General features: G+C 30.0%; 1 protein-coding gene across 1 annotated transcript in view; it reads left to right on the forward strand.

The window, feature by feature from the left end:
* The first annotated feature begins 288 nt into the window (after positions 1–288).
* The window catches only part of LOC106460191 (putative glycerol kinase 5), a 64961-nt gene continuing 37283 nt past the window's right edge, over positions 289–27966 (forward strand). Inside the window, exons 1-5 of the mRNA XM_013919878.2 lie at positions 289–370; positions 3528–3725; positions 8534–8627; positions 10514–10589; positions 14313–14406. Of these exons, the coding sequence (XP_013775332.1) occupies positions 3606–3725; positions 8534–8627; positions 10514–10589; positions 14313–14406 (384 nt within the window). The 5' untranslated portion in view covers positions 289–370; positions 3528–3605. The remainder of the gene's footprint in view (positions 371–3527; positions 3726–8533; positions 8628–10513; positions 10590–14312; positions 14407–27966) is intronic.

A 27966-nucleotide genomic window follows, 5' to 3' on the forward strand; every position in this document is an offset into this window, starting at 1 on the left:
CTCCGATTTCCACAGATTTTGTCAATATGTAGTACTATAATAATATTTCACAAGATATTTCATTCGTATATAAAAAAAAATTCGCTAATTTTAGTTAATAGTAATTTCCTTTTTATTATCCTTGGCCTTATTATGATAAATAATATAATCACTTGTAATGTTTTGCGAGCAAATGTTTTTTCTATGTTGCAAATGCTTTTAAATTACTTTATTTAATTTTAATTTTCCACACACGTTCGTTTCATGCTGTGTATATTAAAACTTGATTTATACGATAGAGGGCGATGATTTTACGTCAATAAGTGGATGTTCGTTTCAAAAGTCGAGGAAAGAACTCGTAGAGGGGTGCTATTCGTGATGAGTACTTAGAGTAGGTAGAGATTTATTCTTTAATAATTAGTATATTCTTCTTAACTTATTTATACAAGGCACTAAGTTATAGAAAAGTACAATATATTTTTCTTATATTAAAGTGTTTAAGTACTAGTTTTCATTAACAGTAACATTTCCGTCGGTGTCAGTCTTTATTAATATCATCCATGGCACGACCAGACAACTGAGACATTCCACTTCCAGTTTTATTTTCAAGTTTTAAGTCTTTGTAATTTGAAATTTATAGGTGGATACATGGCTTAATACAATACAATTAAAACTTAAGTGATCAGATAATAACTACTGAACAAGTTATTAATATTATCATTAAGATGATTAGGATATTATGTCAATCACATTTCAATGTTAATGTCATCGTTAGTGAATTTTAAATGTTACAACTTACAATGTTACTGTTAATATTAATGTTAGACTCTACTGTAGTACTCAGTTTAGACTTTGTTTTAGTATACGAGTCATTGGTCTTGACTAGGCCCAAAGGCTTAAAATTTAAATGACAATTTTCGTCAGATCTTGATTTGGGGGAGAGATAACATTCAAACCATCTGGTAGTAGTAGCTGGTTCCAGTAGCTGCTTCTTGAGGGTAATCAGTCTTATCCAGTGAACTTTAAACTAAAGTAAATGATTAGAGGTCTTGAGGCTGAAACGACCTGAACTTTCTCCTGCTTTTGGCTGCAATAATACCAGCTCCAATAGTGTTTATGTGAGATAGTTTTAGACTATTTTGAGACTGGTGAGTTTTAAAAAGGAATTGCAGGTTCATACTCTTGGTACTAGAGCTAACCAATTAGTGCTATTACTATTACTGTATTAGCAAATCAATTAATTGACAGCCTCATTAATTGATTACATTCAGTTTTTAGCTCAGTGTCACTATCAGGAAAATGTTATATTACAAGGTTTGGAAATTGCTAAAAATAATGTTTTTGATAAAAAAAACAAAAAAACATTTGGTTAGAAAGATTAGTAAATGTAAAGAGAAAATAGTACCTTTTCCAGACTCATGGTCCAAATGTACAAAGATATTTCATTTGTTAATACACAATTAAAACAAATAGTAAATAAAAAAAGCTGACATGTTTTCTATGATGATAAAATTATTTTATTAAGGTGACAACTTAATTTAGAGATATTTGAATAATTCTTTAAAAAAAATTTTTCTAAGTAATGTATGTTCTGTTCTGAAGGAAAGAATTGTAGCTTTTGTAATTAAGGTTATATTAGAACTATAAAAACAATGAAGAAAAATTATAGATGTTTTGTTTTTCATTAATAACTTACTTAATTGCAATTATAGAAATGTATCTTTGAGAATATCTAATTTGTGGTGAAATGATTAAGGATGAATTTACATAAATTTTATGTTGTCTACTGTTATCCATATGATTGTGGTGTTTTATATGCATTAATATTCTTTTAGTGGATTGTAAGTGAGAAAGATATTGTTACATCATTGAATATTCAAAAATCTGTACACCTCCTGGAATTGCTAGAAATATACAAAGGCTGCTGAAAACTCCTGGAATTAATTTAATATTTAAAAAAACATTTTTTTGGTGTGTTCATATAAATCGAAGGAATTGATATTTAAAAAAACATTTACATGGTTGCTAACAGACGGGTGTACTATAATTGTTGTAACTTAGACCCTTACATATAATCCATAGGCTGTGAGAAATGTTACTGAATCAAACACTGTCTATGTTATTCTCATTAATAATTAATTTGTTTGCAATGCAATTTCACAAATGGCAGTTCGTGGGCTTGTTGAAACTTAAAGCATTGATTTATCATGTTTAATGCTTGATCAAACATGTAAAGCAAATTAAAGCTATGTCTGGCAGGAAATGCACATTTAATGCCTTATGACTTGATAAACCAGAATATGCAATTGGCTTGTATGTGATGGCACAGTCAAATACAGTGGTGGTTGCAACGTGTGCAAGAAAACATTCGACATATCAAACATGGGCAAAACTGCATTTAAAAACCACATAAAAGGATCCAAGCACATTGCTTTATTTAAACAACTCCAACAAACAATGGGAATTGACAGCTTTATGAGAAAAAATGCATTGACTAGAAGCGATTGGGAAATCATCTGATGCCATTTAATTTAGATATAATGCTCATGTTTGCATCTTGTACTATGTAAGAATTAATGCACTTAATAGATTCTGCAAGTAAAGTCATTTTTTGTTTATAATTATTCACTTGGATGTTCCTGGAAATTTATTATTTCAGTCCTGGACAACTCCAGGAATGTTTTCAATTTGTGTTTGTACAGACCCTGAATTAACAATTATTTCAAAATATATTTGTAGGCCATAAATTATTAGTTATTTAAAATCAAATGAAAATAAAGATTTTTTGAAGGTATACAGAATCAGTCTATTGGTTGTACAGTAGTCTTTACAGACTGTGTGCCATATGAGCTTGTTTATGTTGATATCAACATAAGCTGTGCAATAGGAGTGTTGAATTGTGTTGTTTAATTGCATGTATTGTGGTAAGTGTTAAAATACTTACAAAAACTTTGGTGTTTCATTATAAAATATATGTATTTTCATGAAATTGTGTACAATTATTTAACTATTGTTTATAGTTCTACTATCAATAAGTTTAATTAGTACTGGTATTTAAACAAGAATGGATCAGAATGTCCAAGGTTTGAGCCAAAGTGCTTAACATGCTTTACTTTTTCAGCTGTGGAGCATTATAATTATGACAGTTAATCCTATTTACATACATGAGCAGTCACACAAGTGGCAAATGCTCAGTGTACTGCTGACTTGTTGCCTTCCCTCTGATCAGCAGATTTGAATTAAGGATAGCTATGCTTGATCTTTTGGGTTTTAAATCTGGCTGTTTATCACATGTTTTGCTTGAAGTGTCATTCAGATTGAAAATACCAATTATAAACTACAGAATTTTCAGACTTTTTTTGAAGAATGTTTTGGGAGTTTTATAAGTATTTCAGTGTCATAGTTATGGAGAATTTCTTACAATTTTCTTTATACATTGTAAAAGTTTACAATGCTAATAAACCCATACACAGAAATATATAGTTTGTTACTTGTTTACACTTTTTGAGTAATGTAGTTTTGAATAATTTTGCTTTCTGGTTTTGCAGATCTTTTGGTGTTATCCAGAGCTTCTGTCCACTAACTGCCATGTTTTTAAAGATAATTGTAGAAACAAAAGTAGCAAAATGAGTGGTGATTTGTTGAATGGTCAGAAATATATTATTGCAGTTGATGTTGGAACAACAAATGTTCGTTGTCACATCTATGATAAACAAGCTAATATTAAAGGAGAAGCACAAGGCAGGGTAGGTGAATATACATGTAAATGATTTAAGAACAAATTAAAAGGGTTGCATCAATGTTTGTTCTAGTTCTATTAGAGACCAAATATTTTCATTTTGCTTAGTGAGAAAAGCTTTTAAATATAAGTAATTTTTTTACAGAAGTAAGATTTGTTTTTAGAACAGGTACAATGTCTTGATCACTAGTGCGATCATTCTCAAGTACAAAAGTTTTAGCATACCTCTTATGAAACAAATCTTTGTTACTGTAAAAGCTGTAACAAAATAAAAGTAATTTTTGCTTTATGTTACACTATAACGTTTATTAAATAATTTTAATGATAGATATCTATTGATCCATGTTTGTAATTTTATGAAAAAATTTGAGACATCAAAATGTATTTTTTTGTAGCTAGTAGTTTTTTGTTTCAGTAGTTTATAATATATTTACATGAATTTCCTTAACTTGTGTTTCTAATGAATTACTCAGATTAGTTTTTCTCACATATCAGACTTGTTGTTTCTACTGTAGTTTTTAAACTGACATATTTATTAGTTGTATGTAGCATGTGTATAACTGAATATTTCATCCTTTTTTTCAATCCATGGATTTTGTGAGAGGTTTTATAATTGTTAAGATCTAACTTTTGCCACAAGTTTAGTAGTTCTACTTTTTTAAAAGTAAGAACCTGATTGATCATCGTACGAAGAACTTAATTGAGGCCTTCCAAAGTTTATATTGGAAGATTTTTTGTGCTACCAAGAACCAAATTCGATTTAAGTATATATATATAATTGCTTTTAATTTTGCAGGTAAAATTATACAACTTAAAATATGCAACAGTGTTGTCCAGAGCTAAATAATTAGTGGAATTTGCTAATTGATTAATTGCCTGGCTCATTAGTTGGTTACATTCAAATGTCAGTTATTCTTACATGACACTTGGATAGTTGGAATAATGAAAAACAGTAATAATCAGATTTGTCAGAAACTAATTTTGATTATTTTATTATTTTCATGAGTTCTGATACTAATTGATCAAGCTGAACAAACTTGAGTTCATTAAAAATAATTAGAAATCATAATGGAAATATTTCAGTTTCTTGCATAATTGAAAATGGTAATAATCAAAAACATTAATTTCCATTTGTTGATTATTTTTGATATTAATTGATTTAAATGTAATTTTGATTAACTGATTATTTTATTTTATACTCATAGGTAATTGACTAATTGAATTAATGGACCAGGTCTAGTGTACTTACGTCAACAAATTGAATATTCTAAAAAGAGCTGACATATAGTTACTGCCTTTGTTTTACAAAATTAATGTTGAGAACCAAACATTACGGCTAATGGTAAATACTGATGTTAGATACTCTTATCAGCTTTCATCTCTAAACCCTTTGATTCCATCAAATCATATTCAATCATTTGTTGTAAATCTTAATTTCTTAATCAAACAGTAAAGTAGGTTGAGCTGTTGCTTATTTTCTAAAAATCCATTTTGTGAAGTTGTCACTAGATTTGGGGTTAAAATTTCTGATATGACCTTTGAAAAAAAACATACCATTTCCTTATTTTTTCAGTCTTGTGTTTATTATTTCTAAGACTAAGCCTCAGTTTATGCATGCTTGAATGTAACAACATGAGGTACATCAAAAAGAAATGTTCTTAAATTAGTTCAGAGTCAGTGGAAGAAGCAAAACATTTCTTTAATCACCTTCTTCTGTAGAAAAAGGTAAACAAAGAAAGACCACTGGTCATTCTTAAGTATATTTAATTACATTTATACAATATTGCAAAGTGCAATGGCACCATAAATTTAGTAATACTATAAATTATAAACATTCTGAATTTGATTTATAGGTTTGTAATATTTGAATTCTCACTATCATGTAAAAGTGACATCTTTGATTATCTTGTTATTGAAGAGATTGTGGAAATTATTTTTCCTAATTACCAGTATGAGTAATGTACTATCTTTGTATAGGTAAAACAAATTAAGCTTTTAAAGGCATTCCAAGAGAAGATAAATTATAACAGTATTAAGTGAGGCTGTGGTATTCAGGAGTGATTACAGGGTTTTCCCCAGAAAAAAGTAAAACCCTGCAATCCAACTAAAGACATGGTCATTGCATGACCATCACTTGGGAAGCATACTAGTTGAATATAGACAGTTTAATTTTGATTTTTTTGCTAATCACAATACATGCACACAGTGTTATCACTATATTCTCACTGAATTTTGGCAAGGAAGAAAGTAATGTGGTATAGAAATTGTGATTAGAGACTTGTGAAGGAAATACCATATGCTTTTCATATGTTTTGACATTTTGATTTGCCGTTAATTTACAGAATGCGAGTGATAGTTGCATATTGGGAGTAGGTAAGAGAATATTTGGCTTGTGCTCGAGCTAAGAGGCTCAACTCAAAGGTAGAATTTGGTGATCTTTGCCTAGATCTATTGTCCAGATTCTAGATCAACCTCTCAATTGTGCATTCATTGCTGCTGAATACCTTGTCAGTATTCTTAATCTACAACATCAGTTCAAGTTTATGCTTTACTTCATTCCATGAGCAGATTTTCAGTGTGTTATTAATAGTGTTTTCATGGAGTGAAGAAATATATCTGCTGATGTAACTTGAACCATGATCTGACTTATGCTAGACAAACAGAAGCCATTAATTTATTAATATTGTTGTTCTTATGTAATCTTGACCTTTGATCTGATATAGGCTAGACAATAAAAATATTTGTTTTTGAAATTGATCATCAAAAAAAAATTGGGCAAAGCATGCAAGAACTTAGTCCACTTGTGACTTTCCCAAGAGACACCCATATGTGTAGCAGCCCACATGACCATATTGAGGAGAAAATCAACTAGTGACTTTTAATATAGTCTTGGTCTTCATACATCACTCTTAATATATACATATATGAAGCACATAAATCTGTGTGTCTGTTATTTAACTACTTCTAGGTCAATGGGCCTATCCCAACCAAACTTTTTGGGATGATACTTTGGAAAAAGGGCATGTTAATGAGGGGGGGTCACAATTTCCTCCATCCTCTGTTATTGAGCATTTATTATCTTTGACGTAAGTTAATGTTAACAACATTCATGGATGGTGCCACATCCTTACACCAAAAAAAACTTCAATTTTGTATAACATAATATACACACAATGTGGGGGGAGGTGTATTTCAGAGAGTGCACTAGATGCTGTATTGAGGAATGCAATGAAAAAAAAAATGGCCACCACTACTGCAGTAATACATAAACTAAAATGAAGTTTCTACTCAAACAGCTACCATAAGGGTGGTATGAAGAGCCATTTCTTGAGTTATTCCCACTCCATACTTTGACCCGTGCAGTCAATGACAGTCAATTAAACACATTAAACAGTGTGGAAGGACATTAAGAGTTGGGTGTTGAAAGTGGGTAATAGAAAGCACTCCTACTGCTACTACTTGGGTTGCTACCTCTTATTAGAAAGTCACGCTGACCATTGCACAGTGGTATACCATCTTTTAAGTATATACATAATCTTTTGGTGAGGTAATAGTAAATTACTGTAGTAATATGTTATGTTATAAATAAATTGTGTGAAAGTTAGTATTTTTGTGCTATTTATTATTGCATCCACCCCCACATTTTGTTAAGTTCATAACCCTGACACTTGTAAAATATAAGTTACTAGATTTCATGGTATTACTTATTCTACATGTATTACTAATAATACCAGTTTTCAAACAACAGAGCTTAATTTTGCATACATTTTTAAGTGTTAACACTGTTTGACAATTATCTTGTATTAGATAAAGTATGCAATGCTTTTGAATGTCACTTACACAAATAAGTTTGATTTTGTATCTGTTTTGTTCCATTTTTTAATGACATTGTACTCTGATGAAGACCATATCAAATATTGGCATTAAATTTTTTTTTTCTGAAGTGGGATGGTGTTTCTCTTTGATAAATGTACGAAGTAACAAGACTACTTGTAGATGTGGAACTGTTATGTTTGAAGGTTTATTTAATCCTTAGGCATTTACATTTTTTTAAGGAATGTAACAACTTTTGTTGAAATATTAATACAGGTTACATTCTTGAAGACAATTTACTATATTGGCCCAATTTTAAGGCAATGTTTTTTATTAATATTTAGGCTGTAAAATTCATAGTCGCCTTATAATCGTGGCTGACCACAGGCTTCTTCACCATTCTCTAGCCTTTTGCATTCCTGAATGTCTGAATAGCATCTGTCTATTCTTGCATGCCATATGTTTGCTCAAGGTCATCACTGATTCTTGCAATTAATCCACCTGCAGGCTGCTCAGTTATTCAGTTATAGTATTAATTTTGCTGACCTAAAAAAAGGATGTTATGACACTCAATTTTTTTTACTTTCCCATGGCCAATATGGTATGTTTGAAACCTGAGTTATCCATGTGCAAAGTTTAACTTTGAATATTTTAAATTGTGGTCGACATTATTGTTAATGTTAAGTTTACCCTACCGATGAAACAATGCATTCTAATCTTTATACATGTAAGTAATATGACAGTATGTGTAATGTAATTACACTACATTTCATATATGTACCCAGTAGATGATTACATTCATGTGACACTATAGAAAATGTTGTACAAGTACACAAATCCTTTCAGTTAGTTGTGCAACTTGTGCTTAAGATGTTTTGAATATTTTCAATTGTTGTAGAACTAAAATGGTATAAACATCATGCATTAAGTGTAATTAATGCAAATTTTATTATAAAACTTTTATATATAGTTATTTTCACACAAAAGAATTTCATTTTGCAGATGGAGCTCATCTTTCCTCATCATGGGTGGGTAGAACTAAATCCAGATATGTTGTGGAATACTTTCGTTCAGGTGGTGAGAAATGGGATTAAAAGTATGTTTTAACTAATCTTAAGCCTAAAGAATTTTCATTACATTCTTTTGTCTGTCTAAGGTGTGTTTAGAAAAAAGATTCTTTGCATTTATCTCTAACATACTAGAACAAACTGATTATTTAAGGGTGAAATAGTATTTATTGTATAAGTTCATTGTAAGGGTGCTTGTTATACTTTGTTATATAATAGATAATGTATACAAATGGAGTTGTCAAGTGGTAAGGGTAAACAAATATATAAAGTAGTAATTATGCAATTTAAAATACTCAACCAACTTTTTGCTTTGCAGATATTAAGAGCTTGATGTGATAAAATTAAGACGTATATACACAGAAAGTAAAGGTTTATAAAATAGTGCCAAAGAAGTATGTTTTTTGTTTCTTGTCAATTCATAATATCATCCTGTTTGTTAACTAGGATGTTATTCTGTTATCAAGCTGTAAACCTGCATTTTTTTTTTTTTAAGCATGGCTCATTCTATTTAAAATATTTATTTTTCTAAAACTATTTGATGTGGTGTAAGGTGAAGAATTAAAACTTTCTGTTCAGATTCTGCAGGGTCAGAGAAAACAGTTTATAGTGGTAACTAATAAGAAAAGAACGTTGCTGTTTTAACACTACTTTTCAGTTATTTCTTTTTCTGTGTTCAAGACAACTTGTGTAAACAGTTTTCAACTTTCTTTTAGAACACGTCACAATGATTCCTTTCAGAGAGGTTTGTGTGTAGGAGGTTTTATTGTATCTGTGAAATCATTGATTACATATTTCTTAGCTAGAATGTTTGGTTTAGCAGATGCACATTTTCTCCAGTGTTTAACATGGATGCTAGTAAAACACTAGTCTTGTTAGATGAATGAGTACATTGAAACATTATATTAAGGTTTACACTAATTTTAAACAACACTTCTAGTATGTACTTATGGTAAGGAAAGTGTATGCTAGTATCATAAGTATACTTTTTTATTGTAGGGCATTGGCTTCTTAAATATTTTGCATAGAGCATATTAGTTCAACAGAAATTACAACATGGGTAGCTTTAATCAAAAATGTTAATATCAAATGTTTTGTGATATGTAAAGCTGAAGCTAACATACTTTGATTCTAATTAATTTTAAGTTTTTCCTTTTTTGTACATTAATTTTTATAGTTAATGTTAAGTTAGTTTTTGGTTTGACTGGTATTGAAACTTTACTAATTTCATCAGTCACAGTTGATGAATCTTCTGTATGTTAAAAGTTGTTAAATCCCTCTTCAATACAAATGCTAATGCAAAAACATTTTATACAAAAAGTTACGCTAACAAGAAGTAAAATTTTGATTATGGTTTTTGGTGAAAGATTTCCTTCTAAACCAGTTATTTCTGTTTCTTTGAGTAACTGTTTTTGATCAATTTTTTGTTTAATGTCTGTTTTATACAAAACTGTTATGAAAACATTAGCACAAAGGATCACAAGAAAATATCAAGAAGAGTTTAAAAGATCCAGAAACTTTCTCTTTCAAATAGCTGACTATTCTTCAGGAGTGAAAACAGATTTCTGGAGCTTTTGAACTCTATTTGTTTTATATGTATGTAATGTGTTTGAATTTATGGGATCAATTTTTAAACTTTAAAGTGGTTAATGAAACTTTATTTAACAATTTGAAAAATCAACTTTTAATGCCATACTAAACAGTTGTTGTCGAAATTGTAAATGAAATTTTAAGGTTAATGCCTAAAATTGAAATTATGGTAAATTATCAGTATAATTTTTTGTTACTGTAGCTTATTTGATTTTTAAACTTTATGATGATGTAATTATGTGATCTTGGTAATTTTAAGGATATTTTGCTAAATCTTACTATTCAGAATTATGTAATGTATCTAATAAACTTTTTCCATTGTTAGATGCTGGTATAAAAGCTAAGCAGGTTGCTTGTATTGGAATAAGTACACAGAGAGGAACATTCACAAATTGGGACAGGTGAGATATGAATATTTGAAATTACACTGAACATGAAAAATAGCTGGAAAATAGAATGTTGCAGAGTTGCACAGTACTCAAAGTGAAGAAATATGTGTGTTTAGTGTGCAACAAAAATTAAATTGCTTGTGTTAATGTAATTCAAGGTATGGAGTAATATATATATATATAATTAGCAGTTTTAGGCTACTTCTTTAATATTAAACTATTTATTAACCCTATGCATACAGGTTGGTCAATTTAACTAACTTTGTGAATACCGTATAACAGTTAAACTATACATACTATAACTATGAATGTACTAAGTACAGCAAGCTTTTGATAAACATTACGAATCTGGTGTACACAAGAAATCAAACTTTTTAATAAAGTATTTTTACCAAAGATTTGTCTGTGAATTTATTAAACCTTTACTGAGTTAGTCTTAGTAAAAGTTGAAGCCTTTACTGAGTTAGTCTTTGTGAAAGTTGATTTTCATGTTTAGGATTAAAATACTTCTTTCCATCTTACAGTTTCATTATTCATTTGCATAACTTCTAGAACCTCCTAAATGAATATCAGTTTGTTTGTTTTCTTAAAACTTTATCTTATTTTCTCTACCCTAACATTAAATAGTAAAATCATTAATGTACAGTTAAATGAACAATTGAAAGTTGTGAAGTGAAATCAAAAATACTTTTTTTTCTAGAGTGACTTCAGATTGAAACAGACAGTTACAATTATTTATCCTAACAGCTTCAGCTTCTAACTTTTTCATGTCTGCTTTCTTTTAGCTTTATTGCTTAACAGTGTACTTTAGACCCTCTCATTGGCTCATTAACCATATTATTGTAGGCTGCATTTTTTAATTTATATGCTTCTTGTTTAGCTGGAAGGTGATAGGCATGGCTTTAGTGACTAGAACCTTCTTGAAAGTTTAGGAAATAATTTGGTGCATATATAAAATATGAGTTAGGCTAGATTGGATTATTGAGTTTGTTCATAGTTAACAAATAATCATTGTAGGATTTAGTCAAATTGTCTGTTACTGTCAGCTAGTTAGTTTTGTGCTGTGAATATTGAGTTTGTTTCAATGAAGAAATAGATATGAAAAGTGCCATACTTATAACAAAATGTGTGAGTAGAACTATTATATTGGGTCTATCATTTTGTGAATGTTGTTAAATTGCATAAAACAACATCCGAGAAATATGATACTTTTGTTATTATTAAGTGGAATGTACCTTGCACTTTTATTTTTATTGAATAATCGAATAGAATCCTGTTACAACAGTAATTTTCTCTGTGGTATCTAGATACAAATTCTCTAATATTCTCACCTTTTAAGATCATGGTGATTTTTTGTAATACCACTGTATAGTCATGGTAGAAAGTTTATACTATTTTTGTTTATATTCAAGTAGACCATTTAAAAAATTTTCTTAGGATGCTCCTGTTAGTTACATAAATGAAGAATTTGCTATATATCTTAGTAAACATTTTACATAAATTATTATTAGTTTTAACTTGTTTGTTTTTGTTACAGTAAACAGATACTCATCTAAACATAACATTTTGAAGTTTTAGGTTTTGTACAGCATGAAGTGTGGATGGTTTACAGAAGTTTGGTTGAAAGATTTCTTTGTAGGTTACAGAAAACCTATCTTTGGTTATATGTTTTTGTAAAATTGTATGCCACATTGTCACTGATCCTTTGAACAAAATGATGTAAACACAAATTTAAATAACCACTAATATACGCTAAAATTTTTTTTTTCACTGATAAATATAAATGTTTTTAGAAATACTGGAAATAGAAATGGAAGATATTTCTAGAAATAACACCTGGTTAGACCCTCTTTTATGATATATAAAATCAAGTTATTCATTAGAATAAAAATAGTTCTTGTACTGTTAATGTACATATCATTTTATTAATTAATCATACATATTATTGAAAGTCTTCATGATATGTGAACAGCAGTGTATGATGTAATTACACTTTAAATTTGTCTTCCTATCCTCTGGTGTCAAACATGCTTGCTATTTTCAAGTGTGAATAGCATGAGAAGTAGGAGGAATGTCCCAAAATTTCTTGACCCAACCTATAAAGAAAAGTCACTGGTTCAACTATGATTTATTTTTCAACATAATCTTGACCTGATTCTATACACTTGCAGTAGCTAAACCTGATGAGTAAGGGGGTGACTGAGAAATTCAAAGCCAGCATCATGGATAGCATTCAAAACAACACTCAATTTGTGAGCTGGGTATTTTTTTAACACTCCTCTTCTCTTTGATTTATTGCTGCGTATTGTTGATTAAGGATGCATAGTAATCTCCTGTAATGGTTTGACTCCTTTCCAAATAATCAACTAGTAAAACACCCTTGGCATCCCAAAAAAAGATGATGGCATGACCTTCCTAGCAGAGTGTTTTGACTTCAACTTCTTTGGAGTGGGTGAACTTGGGTATTTCCATTGCAAACATTATATTTTTTCTTGGGGTAAAAGTGGTGAACTCCATGTTTCGTCCACAGTTATGAATATATTGAAACCTTTGAAGTAGGTGTTGGCTTTCAACAATTTGGATCCATTTCTGCTCAGGTGACATTTTTGGAACCCATCTGGCACTAAATGCCACTCAAAATGCTTGCTACAGTACTTTTACTGATTCCTACTTCCTCTGCTAACTTCCTAATGGTAATTCTTCTATCATATATATAACCAAATTATTAACTTTATGTACAATTACTGTTGTGGTTGACATTGAAGGCAGACCTGACCTTGGATCATCTTCACATGATTGTCTACCATGCTCAAACTTGGCACACCACTTTTACACTTTTGAATACGCTGGAAAACCCTCTCATAATGTTCATTCCATGTCCTGGTGGATTTCTTGCAGTCATTTTTTTTAACAAAATATTTGTTCATGGCACAAAGTTTGATCTTCTCCATGACATTTAACACTGCTCACTTCTTACCTTCAGGAATCTGCAACACATAAAATGAGCCCATTAAGTTGTATGTTACATGTTTACTCATAACAGGGTTCAAACTTAATATTCATTAGAAAAAACATAAACTCCAGTTTGTTTTTTCTTAGGTTGGGTCATGAACTTTTCAAACAACTCTCGTAAAGCAAGTAATTTATGACTTGTGGTTATGGTTGGTTCCATTTATTCAGTTTTACTCTAGTTTAAATAACTTTTCACCACCATGTTAATGAAAAAATCAAAGGAATGACTTTATCATTTTATACCCTTTATAAAAAGTTTCAGAGTACACTTCTGAACAAATCTACTGATATACTACTATTTATCTGAAAGTATGTCTATTGACAAATTAAAATTAAATATATCATGCATAATTCCTCATCTTAGTCTCACAGATTTTATATGAATATCAAACATGTTCAGAGTTGCATATTGAGCTAGAAGTTTTCAAACCTTCCAGAAAGAGTTGCAAGTGTAGAACATGTTAATTGATTTGGTCAAGAATGTTGATTTCAAAATCTTCACTCTGATTAATATTGTTTTCCTATAGCTCCTGTATTGGCTTATCTGGCCTATTAATCACATCTTATGTTTTTAGGTTGCATAGACTGTATAGCATGATAAAGGTTATAAGATAGAAATTTTGATTAGTGAATTAAAAATAAAAGTTTTGAAAACTAAATAGAAGTGCTAAAACAGTATTGATTGATATTAAAAATACATGGTTTATGTGTATGAATTTTCAGGGAGACAGGACAGCCATTTCACAATTTTATCACATGGAAAGATACAAGAGCAGAACGTTTATGTAGAGAATGGAACAATTCTTTACAGATGAAGGTAATAAATGTGTCACTAATTTTATAATCTTAATCGTTACACTAGCCATGACCTGCAAAACATTTGTGGTAGTTTTCATGCCCTTCTCTTGAATTTTCCTATTCTATCATGTTCAAGCACACCGTTTAAGCTACTCTTTCTTGTAAGCATTATGTGTTAGATTGATAAATCTTGGTCTGTTTGAAAAATATTTGAGATCAGACAAACAAACTCATGTAGATGTAACTTTATTTAATAAAACTACATGAATGTAACCTTATTTAACTCTACACGGGATCGATAGAATTGACCAACCGTGTGACCACTTTGTACTCCTTTAAAGTCATAATAGTTTTAATACTATTAACTTTTAATATAATATCTATATCTTCACAAAATTTGGCAGACTTTTAGTACACATTAAGTCTTTTTACATAAAATAAACAGATTTTTTTAGTGAAGTATTTTAAATAAATTAAGAAAAAAATTTGTCCATGAATATATAGTCTCTTTATTTTTACTAGTTTGAGCAAAGTGATTTTCATGTCAAGATTAAAAATACTTTTCTTTATCTCAAAAATCTCAGATTTTGTTTGCATAATCTCTAAAACATCATAAGTACATTTCAAATGTTTGTTTTCAGTAAAATATATTTTACCTGTTATTTTCTCTACTCCAACTCTTTATAAGGTTGGTTAATTTGACCGACCTCGTAACCACCAAAAACAGTTGAAATAAATCAAAGTTACCCCTGCTTTCTTTTTAGAATGACTTCAAATTGCAAAATGAAACTACATTTGTTTATCCTAAATATCTTTAAACTCATAACAATATACATCTATTTGTACTTAAATTTTATTGTTTTATTGCGCTTTGAACTATGTCTAACTACTCCTCGTGCCTTTTTAGGGAACATGGAGCTCACATTATGCTATTGAATTACATATCCATGAGCTGCTCACATGCGTGCCTTGTGAAACACTTTTATTATATTATTTGTTTTATCTAATCTGACTTTAACTAACCTAAAGAGATACCTATTTTTACATTTTAGTGACTTTTATAATAATAAATACACAGGGAAAACAAAAAATAAAGTACTTACTCTTCTTTTTTTGCTGTCGATGTCACTTAACCTTACTTTTTTATATTAATGGTAGTAATGCACTAAATAGTGCATAGAATAATAACATGCAAAAAGTGTAAAAATGACTTTTTTTTGTGGAATATAATATTGATTTATGTTTTTTGAAGGCCATCAAGAACTAAAACCAAAATTGAATATTTGTCTAACTGCCACAGATCCATAAATTTCCTCAATTTTCTAGGCTAGAACCATGCCATTTCCTTCTATATATTTTCCAAGGCACTTCAAAGTAGACATATGAAGAGCCCTGCTGATACACCAACTTTCCTTACAGTCCTTCAGTTTCACCACACAGTCATAAATATCCACATCAAGAGTGATAATGGGTCTCTTACCATTTCCCAATAGTGATGATGTTGATTTTTGAACTTGCTTCAGAATTGTGAGTAAAACTGGCATTGAGTTGGACTCCTCCTGTATAAATGACAGACTATGCCAATATTCCATAATGGTGACTTGTTAATCGTAGAGTTGTATGTCGATCAGCTTGGATAAGCTTGACTAGTTGACATTTGGCATACTTCAGTGCATGTTTCACAAACAGTTTAATTATTGATGGTATGTAGCAGAGCTTCCACGTGTGTTTCAGTTCAGGATTGTGTGGATGGAATGATACCTCCATATAAGTTACTTTTGTCAGTTTGATTGATCTGAGCCAAGAACTGATGTTGAAGGTTCATCTATGGCACCTACAGGGTTTTGTTTATTTATCATTTGCTCAACCTCACTATCAAAATATTAAAAGACATATAATGTTGTACTCTGCAAATGTCCTTCAATGTACCCATCTGATATTCTTTATAATCTTGAGGAGAAATCATTGGTTGTCTTGGTTTGTTGCATTCTCAGTACATAGTAGTAAAAGGCCTTTTGAAGGATTTATCTTTGATATTGACATATAGTTTTAGACTTTCTCTGAGTATTAGTATTAGTATTCTTTTATGCAACAAGAACAGATCTTTGTTAGATTGTTTAGGCAGAGTATTCATAATGAAACTTTGTAGAATGGACGGCAACTGCCTGTTGTAGAGACACAAGTGTAGAGGATGATGTTTCGAAAGTCTTCTGCCAGAAGATGAAAGGTGGAAGACTTTTGAAATGTAGTCCTCTACACTTGTGTCTCTACAACAGGCAGTTGCCATCCATTCTATAAAGTTTCATTAATAACAGATCTTTATCACTTACTACTGTTTCTATTAACTGATCTGATGGCATTTTTTATGCTAATCCAAAGATTTCAGATGTCTCGTTTCCTTTCTTAGGCATGTTTTCTGATACTTTGTATTTTAAGTAAAGGTATTTTAGCTTCAGTGAGAAGATCCAGTCTGACAAATATGTTATCAGTGTTACTAATCTTCTTAATCTTGAGGAATTCATCTCAATGGCTTTCATGCAAACATTATGTAAGAGGTCCTCCAAAACTTCTTCCACATTTTTCATGGTCAGATACTTGTTTTCAAAAGTGTGTTTTCCATCAATTCATCTTGACTTGGTCTTCCTCTCTTTGTTGTTGCTTTTGTTTAAATCTCATTTTGTGACAAAGATTTTAATGTTTTCTGTGACAGAGAAGTAGAGTCGTTTTGGCAAACTTAATGTTCGTAGTCCTGTTCTACATTTCAACATATTCACCAAGCAGGGCACATTATTGATTATTAAAGTTGATAATGATATTTAATGACCCGTCACTTACATGAGAGAATACATCAGCTTTTTTATCGTAGCATATTATACACTGTTCCATTACTCAAGTTAATCATATTTACTTCATCTATCACTTCAGACACCACCTATTAGTACAAAGAAAACCAAATTTTGGGTCACTGAACGAAAACAATTGATATGTAGGCCTATTAAAGGCTGAAACCGAAACTAAAGTATAAACTAAGAAAATGGGCTGTTATGAAACAAATCAATGAAATAAATTTAACATACCATTTGTTTACATCTTTCAAATAGTGTTCTTAATGTAAAGATGAAACCAGGCTTCAACCTCAAAATGGTACCAGAAGATTTCTCATTATGAGGCTGGGGCTTGTGTCTAGCCTAACTCATCATAGCAAATACTTCAAGATTATAAATAAGAATAAACAATCAATGTTTAACAAGTATTTTAAGTAAATAAATTACCACAATTTATCCACATTTTTCTGATAAATAATTATTTCCTTTAGCATCTTGTATAGATTAACGTCGTATTAAAATTCTGGGCTGATGCTAAGAAGAGCACTCATGATCATTATCCTTTCAAAAATACTGTAGCTCACATTAATGTAATTCAGTGACATCATCATAACTTCATGAGGATATCATCAGTTCATTGCTAAGTTAAAAAAGTTACAACTGGAAATGTGATTTCCTTTATGTAACAGAATGCAGAACATAGCTTTACAAGCAATTCCTGTTGAAAAAGTTGCATCTTGTGACATTACGATGATAACATGCTAGTTACCCAGTGTGACTTACTTCATTATATAAAAAATAAATGCATTTTTAATCGGAAATAGCATAATTTTGTCAAGAAATTTCTAGAATACATGTTATATCTTAAGATTTTATCAGAGAACCTTAAAAATAGTCAATTTGATGATATGATATTTTATATTAAAAAAATAAGTTTGTTCACTTGAAAAGTTTAAAGACACTCACTTGGGTGCAAATTTATAAAAAAAAATTTAAATATTTATTTTGTCAATTTTTATAAGGTAGATATAAAACAATAGCATTAAGTGCATAATGAAGAGAGAGACATACATGTGATTCAAACAAATCATTTATTATCTTCATTATGATGAAATACAGGTTTTTTTTACTATACTTTGAATCATAACTCACCATAATCTTCAAGTTTTGGTATTTTTACCTTAAATCCACTTAAATCAATTACTTTTTTTTAACCATTTGTAGCTTCACAGTGGTAAATCTGAGGAATTGTAACACTAGAAACCAGGTTTTGATACCAGTGGTGGGCACAGCACAGATAGCCCATTATGTAGCTTTGTGCTAAGCTACAACAGAAAAGACATTCATATTTTTCACAAGATTTTTCTTTGTTTCGTTAAAGTAACATAAAATAAATCAACACTTATTGCTTTTGAATATTCTGGGTTGAAGTATGAAAAGAGATGAACTGATAATTGCTTGATTTTGCTTCTGATCACTCTATGCTAGCTCAGTACCATCTTTTACTGTGTTTGAGGTAGCTGTGCATTATTCATGCTTACTAACCCCTTGAACCCCCACTAAAATACATAATGTGCTCTTGGTTAAGCATGTTTGTTTGATCTAATTGGAATCAATAGTTGTGATTTTACTCGTCTTTCTGCAGTGCTGAATCTATCTCAATAAACACACTCTTGTAAAAACTAATGAGGTTGATTTACCTTTATACTCCTGCTCTTCGCATGGAAACCCCATTCACAGCCAATTAGAGATGTTATTGCATGTGGTAGTGACAGACAGTGCTTTTATTCTGATGACATAATTGTGATGTGCTATAAAAATACTCTTTTGTAAACAAGTTGCAGCTGTGCTTGTGGAAAAACTGTCCAAGGTTACAATTACTGACACAACTGCATGTAGCTAAGCAAGGAATTTCTTTAATCCATGTGAATAAGCCAATTTATTTCTACCAGACCCAGCTACTTCATTTTGAAATAGGTTATATAGTCCTCATCATATTTCGTTTCAAAAAATAAAACTAGTAGATGATGTTTAAAACTTAACAGGAGCTTTCCTAAAGGTATGTAGTTTCAGAAAAATTAAATATCTTAATTTTGATTTATTTAGTTTTTATGCATCATCATCACCTTGCATCATCTTGGGAAAATTACATTAAGACAGATATATGAGAAGTAGATTAAAATAGTTACCAGGGGTCAAAATATTACATTCCCTCATTCTCGTGGAATTTCATCTTTTTAGTTGGCTTTCTCGATTGGGAATTTATGGTCCATTTGTATTCCTGTAGTTATGACCGATGAAAGTGAACATATTGCATGGTTTAAATAAAAAACAATTCATGAGGAAATGAAACTTTACACAAGGGAATGTAATCTTCCTGACAGCTTTTCCTCGAGTGAAAGTACTTTTATTTCATTATTTTTATCCCTGGTTACATTTGTTTCAAATTTTAACTCCATACTTTTATGCTATAGTGTATTATTCTAAATGTCTCTAATAATGTTTTATCATTCCATAAAGTGTAAGTTTGTCTATTTTTAATAGTTTTTAATTCAAGTACTTTCCTAATGTTTACAAATGGAATTATTATATAAGAACAAAGATATCTAACCAAAACAATAAGTAAGTCTGCATTTGTTATACTTAATTAAGATTTCATGTGTATATATTCAAAAAATTTCAAACTTGTTTCATAAGTATATTTATCTTTATTTCAAATTTGTATTTGACTGTGCCCTAAGCAGGTCTATCTAGCCAAAAAAACACCCCATCAACAGCATGGATAAGTGTTCTATTGTCATTAACATACACAGAGTATTTTTTTTCAATAAGCCTAATTCACTTCTAAGATCTTGCACTTGACCATCATTAATCCTAATTTTTGCTAACACTTGTAAGTCAGTTTTTGTTCCACAAAAGTATTTATTTTGAGCCAACACTGTAATACAATACTTGAAATAAATATCTAAATATAACATGTTTTTACATTCTGTAAATAAATAGTCAAGTTACTGCTAGTAAATATCTTCTGAAAGACATTTGGAACATTGTTACAAATTGTTTCTTCTTCATTTCTGTTGACTGCCTCATGACATGTTCTTGAGTAAATCACATATTCTATACACCTTTTCAAAGCACAGAATATTGTAATATTCTTAGTTTATACTATAACCAAACATGATATATATATATACATTGTTACAACAGATCATGACAAATGAGGCAGTGATTGGTTGAAATTTAAGATTAGTCTTGTACACTCCCAGGAGCATTGATTTATAGACCAAACTGTTCAATATAGTTAGAACATTGATCATACATGTTGTACTTTGCTGTAATTATTGCTTGAAAAGCTTTAAAAATTTCCAAAAGACTATTATTTCACTATAGAGGGCATTTATTTGCTATCTAAAACATATTTTGGAGATTTTATGTGTGTGTGAAATTTCTCTCTTAACTTAAATAAAACAATTTAGTGGAAACAAATATTGTAGTATTATGTAAAAAGAAAAAAAAAAGCAATGTGGAAAAGGACTTATAACTACTTCTTTAGTTTTATTAATTCAATGTAGCAATTTTGTTCTCTGGTGGAAACAGACAAATCCCACTGGGTTGGACAGGGTTATAGGAATAGTTTGGGTAACATCCATTCCAACTTGCACAACACCCATTATTACTGAAAAAGTTTGTTTTATAATTCTTTTTAATTTAACATTTGACTTGCTCATTGATTTTACTACTTTCATGCTTATTAATTTTCCTAGTTAGCTTAGTTTTGAAATGTTTGTTATTTAATGTTAAGCTAATTTAATTTATTAATTTTACTATTTTTATGGTTATATATTAAGTAGTTGGAGTGTCTGTCCATTGGATGGGTGAAATAAAAACTCATTTGTAACAAAGGATAGGAAGTTGTTCTTCAATTTTTTTCTTAACATTAAAAGTGCAATAAAAGTAAGTAAAGGTACCAATATTGAAAGACGTACCGTTTTCAAAAATTCTATCAATATGAAATTAGATCATCCTGTGGCACTGTGTCAACCCCCTGGATCCAACCCCCTTATGACCATGTCATCCTATATCAATGTCAAGTTTGGTGCTGATTGGTCAAGAAATGTGGAAACTTAAAAGGAACAGATATATATATATATTCACACACACACATATTGATGTTTGTTTATATAGATTATATTATTTATATAGATTCTTCTAATTCAATGCTCAACTAATTTCATGTCCCCCCCCCCCCATAAAAAAATCATAGAAAATTTTACCTGAACCCATATTTCATTATTTATAGTTAATATTTAGTTATAATTATCATAGATTCCCTATGACACCTTTGACCTATAAGTCATTATAAGACACTGTAATTATAACATACATTTCAAAATATTAATCACTATTTCGGTAAGTATACCAGTATTCAAATAATAACTAATCCACCATGATGGTTAAATAACTCATTGAATCTGTCACTTAAACATGGCTTTTAGTTATATGATTATAATAGAATACAGTATTTAAGTTTATTATGTCATTTGAAGTTCTGTATGATTTATTTTTGTTTTACAATCTTATACTTATTGTTCCATCTTTTGAAGATCTTGAGAATATAATTGAAAATTGATTAAACCACACATAGGTTTCTGTGCTTTGTCATTAAAATTTGTGAGTCAACCACAGTCTTGGATATTTTCATCATCCTCGTGTGATATCACTAGTAAGGAAGGGTGGGTAGTTGAACGGGGTTTGTTCTAAGCCTATAGGGGCACCAAGAATTTCTCATAGCTTTTGGAGCTCTTTCCACAATGCATTGAATGTTTATGCACCATAATAAATAATGTATTTGCTCCCACTTGTTCAATATGTTGGTGGATTTCCTTCAATTTATCACTTAATAGATAGCCAGATGAGTTTCCCTAAAATCAAACTTTGTATTCTCGATGTATCTTTTTATGGCTACTTTCTTAGTTGTATTGTTTGATTTTTTGTGAAAGCCCGAGGATCCTTTGCTTCAGAGAACATGGTTTTGCTGTCTCAACATTATCATGGTTTTATTCATTGGTATCCCATTTTTGTTTAATAAGGTGACACCTGCTATGTCCATGAAAACCATGTTTAAACTGCAAGTTAAATTATCTTTTTTTATGATTAATAATCCTAAAAATTGCCACTACTTTTTGCTACTATCTATGGTTAATTTTCCATTTTTTTTTTTGTGAGTCATTAATAATTGTTTTTTGTTATTTCTTCCAGTTAGTGCATAATTACATATTAATGTTGGAACTGAAAATGTTCCTCTGTTAGCTGTTCATATCCTGATTGGTCCTTTGGTACAAAATTGTAAGTCATTTTCTGTCAGTTCAGTGTAAACTGTGCCTCACTTGGTATTGGTATGTTGGGTTTCTTTACCTGGGTCACTGTTGCTAGTGAATTATTTATTCTTACTGGTAGTAATACAATGCTATATAGTTTAAACAATCTATTTGGTTCCTTCAATTAAATTTTAGTGAAAAATTTTAAAACCCATTCTATTGTGATAGTTTTAATACCTGCCCAATTATAGTGTATAAATATGTGTGTGTGTGTGTCTGAATGATGGACTGCATATATGCTGTTAAGTTTCTTTCAGTTGCATTCAGAATCTGTTTTGTGTTTGGATGTGAAGAAAGAACTTCTTACTTGAAATTACAATTAATGAATGTAATAGTGCAGTAAGATTTGTTCTATATTTCTCTATAGTAATACTTATCTGTTGTAAGGCACTTTGTATTCTGGTACTGGAAACTACTATTTTTGAATTAGCCTTATGTACTTCAGCATATCTGACTTGCATCCTAGTCAGTTTCTTGGTGATATTTATCAAGGATTGAGTTACACACAATTTATTTCTTCATCATGTGCTTTTAAAGTATTATATAATGTACTTAAAAAAAAAAATCTGCTAAAAAATCTTTGAATTTACTTCAATTTGTCAGACTCAGACTTTGATTAATCTGAGTGCAAAGTGATTTTTATGTTAAGAATAAAAATACTTTTTTTATTATCCCAGTTTTCATATTTAATTTACATAACCTCTAGGATCTACTAAATAAGAATCAAAAGTTTCTTCAGTCAAACATTATATTTTCTCTACCCTAACACTATGCAGGCTTGGTTCATTCGATCGACCTTTTAACAACCACAAAATAAATTTAAATTACCCTAGAATTTCTGCATATTGTAACAGGAAATTACAGTTATTTGTTCTAAATATCCTCATGGTCATAACAGTTTACATCTGTTATTATTTAATTTGATTTTTATTGCTCTTTCAATCATGTCTATCTGCTGCAAATAGAAATAGATCACCAAGTGGGAGTGCAGATAGCACGATGTGTCTATCTATGTTCTTTGTGTATTCTTCAAAGCTAAAAAAAAATTAATTTTTGCATCTAACTTAATACGTTTTTAATTTTTAAATGTTAGTTACATTTGTTAAAACATATATGTATGTCAATAAATGAGAATATATATATATATATATATATATATTAAAAAAAAGAATTCTAGCACTTCAAAATTCACAACTTTTTATTCTCAGAAGCTGATCTGTATTAACCCTAAATGTATCTTACTAAGTTGGTTGTCCAGAAGATGCAGCTTTCAAATATATATCTTAAAATGCAAACAGTAAAACAGAATGCTCTCAAAACTACTATAATTTACCTGGCTTCCTAACTGACATATAAAAAGTTTTACAAATTTTCATTATTTACTGGAGCATTGACTTTGATCTTCACTCAGTAAAACATCTGCTTTGGAAATTGTGCCTTTTTATGCAGTAAATTAATGTAAAGATGTTGTAATCATGTAGTTCACAAAATGACCTTTCTATTCACTATAAACATGTACCATTGACTTGTAAATGTGAATATATAAGTAATTTCAAAAGCATGAAGAATTTGTGATGTCTGTAACAAATGTATTGCTATCTCAGAAAATGGAGAAACTGTAAGGTTCATATTTTAAATCCTGGCCTGTTGGTATTGATATTTGGTGTATATAATTGGTGGACATTTTGAAACCCATATATAAGGGAAGAAAGAAAATTTAAAATAGAGAATTCAGAGAGGAATGGCATTAGTGACACAAAGAAATGAAGATTGAGAATTTATTTAAATATTTATTTTTTAAATTAAGAAATCAGAACTTGTATAGTATTAAAATTTGAATTTGATGTCCATTAATAATAAAGTTGTTTAATAAAATTTTTGATATAGCTCTATAAAAGTCATGACATGCTCAGTTTGATCCTCATGTATGCATAACATTAATCCCAAGATGTCTGCTTTTTGAGCATCTTACCAGTGTGATATACTAGGTACTTCATCTCCTACATTTAAGAAACATCCAATGTCTTTGTCAGTTTTACCATAAATTTATGGGACAGTTGTGGTTAGACCTGTAGATGTGATTTGTCAAACAGGTGTGATTATATGTTCTACACTATTTGAATGGTGGTTGTGTTTAGTCTGGGGTTTTGTGCTTCCTAACTCAGTTTTTAACCCTTTCCCTGTTGTAGATCATTCAATGTTTCCTATAGACATGCTTATTTGACTACTTACCCAAGTAAGTATGAGTAAAGCATATTTGAAAGAGTGGAATAGAGAGTTATAGCAACTAAAAATCTTGGATTAACATTTTCTCTTGAGTGAATGTAACTTAACCTATCATCCATCACATTCACTTTGAGCATCACATGTGATTCTCGCATGAACCTCTCTTCTAATCTCGTACGTTGAACCAAAACAAGTATTTCTTGTTGCCACATTCACAATCATCAGCTGCATATTAAATATAGCTTTGTATCATGTAGGATACTAGGAGCTTTAGCATTATGTCCTGTGAATCACATGCTATGCATGGGACAGGGATAGGGTTAATATCAACTTTCATAGCCATTTCCAATCTCTGTATATACTGGTATTTCTACGTTATATAATACTTAAATTACTTGCAACTATACAACTACTTATTCTTACTCTTTCTCACAAACTTAAGGTTGGAGAATACTGTTCCTTTAGGATAATAGTTCTTACCCTGTCAAGGTAACAATTATCCTCCTGTTGACTGCTCCATGACCTGTGGATGAGATGGAGATAAGGTTATTGTCACTCTTGGTTGTGTACAAATTTTTTATTTGTGATTTGCAAGTTCCTCCAACATTTACAATGAGAGTTAGAATCAAGATACAGGGAGAGAGACATGATACAAACAAAACATTTATTAAATTTCTTAAGATAAAGAACAATTTTTCTTGAGTACACTAATTCATAAATCACCATAATCCTTATCTTTCAATGCTTGTTTATTAATAAGTCTGTTTGAATCAGTTAACTTTTTAACCATTCAAGTTTTCACAAGTTACTTGTTAATTTGTTCTTTCTAATACAACAGTCATCATGCATGCGCAGTATCCTCTCGACCCCGTACACTGAAATAAACACCCAGTGAACCTTTGGTTAAGCATGTTTATTTGGTCTAATTGATGTCAGCAGGGACTTAAATGTGATTTTAATCAGCCTTCTGTAGTGCCAGATCTTTATCTCAACAAACACTTACACTTTTACATTACTTTTAAAGTTCCTGCTCATCACAGCTGTTTTGCAGGTAATTCAATACGTGGCCAATTAGAAATATAATCACATGTGGTAACTATTAACTCCTTTATTCTGATGACGTAATTGTGACATGTGCTGTACAAAGCCTTTTTTTGTAAGCAAGTTACAGTCATGTTTTTGGAAACTCCAACTAAATTTCCAATTGAAGACACAACTGCACTTGGTTAAATATGCAAAAAGTTTAGTCGACATGAATAATAATCAACCTATTTATATGTGTAGTTAAATGATTCAATTTAATTTGAACTAGTTTGAGTAGTGCGCATTTGCACTCTTTCATAAAGCTGATTTTTACTGAAAAAAGCTTTTTTGATAAATATTTATAATTTGGTGTTAACTTGTTTATTAATTTTAATAATTTTGTGCTTGCTTATTAATTTTCCCTATTTAATGACCAACTTAACAAGAACTTTCATAAAAGTAGTTTGGGAAAAATATAATATTTCTGCTCTTTCTACTAAATATTTGTTATTTAATGTAGTTATTTGTGCTCAGTCTCTGATTAGTTCACCTGCAAGGTGATTTTCATGTTAAGTATAAAATACTATTAATCTTACAATTTTCGCATTTCACTTTCATAAACTCTAGAACATCCTAAATTAATATCAAAAGGTTTTTAAGGTAAATGTTTATCTTATTTACTATTTTCTCTACAACATCACTAACTCTAGCTATTATCATCAACACAAAGTGCAATGGAATATCAAAAATTAAGAAATGGAAATATATACATATTATTTATCTTTTCATTGAATAATCAAGGTAAAGCATTAGAAAAAGTTTAAAAAATCGTTAAACCTTTCAAATTTTAAAACAGAAATAATTCTTATTAACTAAAATGTAAAAGTAAAACCTAAATGCAGTTTAACTGTCCATCAGACTAATATGTATAAGGTGAGAAAAAATAACCACGTACTAGGGACCCTGACCTCAACAATGGTCTAAGCTTTTTTCATCTCATTTGTAAACTGATATACATGTTTACATTTACTGTTAATTTGGTGAAAATGGGAAATCTGCTCTTTTTATTGGTTTTAAGCATGCCATTTAAGTTAAAACTGTTGCTTAGCAATACAGCTTCTACTTTGGAAGTGGGCGTGGCTTATCTTGAACTAAAAGAATTTTTACAACATTTTTGTTTGACACAAGTTCATGGAACTTGACTTGAGTTACTTGTAAACAAGCTATATACGTGTACTTTGAACATCTGCAACAACACGTCTACATTACACACGCTTGTTTCATGTATATCGACTCTAAAGTTCGGGTATTTTGAATCGCAAGATTATCAAGTGACAACGAACTGAAATATTTAATTATTCTTTTAGAGGTTTTGAAATAAAGGAATAAAAACTGAGATAACATAGAACTGTGAATTATAACATACTTGATAGTAAAGTGGTTTAATTAAATTTTAAATAACTTGGTAATGTGTGCACAATGGGTTTTAAAAATGGTGTCATTATAGGGTTAATGTTCAATGGAACAAGAGTTTAGTGTGTAGTAGGGTTAACTTGTGTGATCAGAGCTGAAGGTTTTAGAAAGGTAAAAAACAGGAAAGTTTAACTATTATTTGATTTTCACAAATTCTTACTCAGTAACAGGTGTTTTCTCTATTCTTTGGCATGTATGTACTGTTTCATTTGCTGCCCCTAGTTACTGTTTTCCACTACCTACTATATTTTCTGTAGCTAACTATTGATTTACATGTTTTCCACTGATAACTATCACTTTAGGTTTTTTCTGTATATAACCATTGCTTTACATGTTTCTGTACTATTTCATGTTTTCTCCTACTGCTCATAGTTTTGTGTATTTTATATACCTAACTATTGCTTTACCTGTATTCTATAAGTAACATGTTATACATGTTTTCTCTGTCATTTTATATTACTTGTTTTATATCATTTGCTGTGTTTTTGATGTTTTAAATATTTTTTACATATTTTTCTTTATGATTTTTCATAATCTCTACTTATACCATATTTTTTGGAATATAAGACGCAGCCTTATTTTGAAGACAAAGTTTTTTGGGGAAAAAAGCTACAGTCCCATATGAAAAATTTTTGTTTAACAAAAATTCAATTT

The sequence above is a fragment of the Limulus polyphemus genome, unplaced genomic scaffold, assembly GCF_000517525.1.
Source record: "Limulus polyphemus unplaced genomic scaffold, Limulus_polyphemus-2.1.2 Scaffold726, whole genome shotgun sequence".
Taxonomy (NCBI): domain Eukaryota; kingdom Metazoa; phylum Arthropoda; class Merostomata; order Xiphosura; family Limulidae; genus Limulus; species Limulus polyphemus.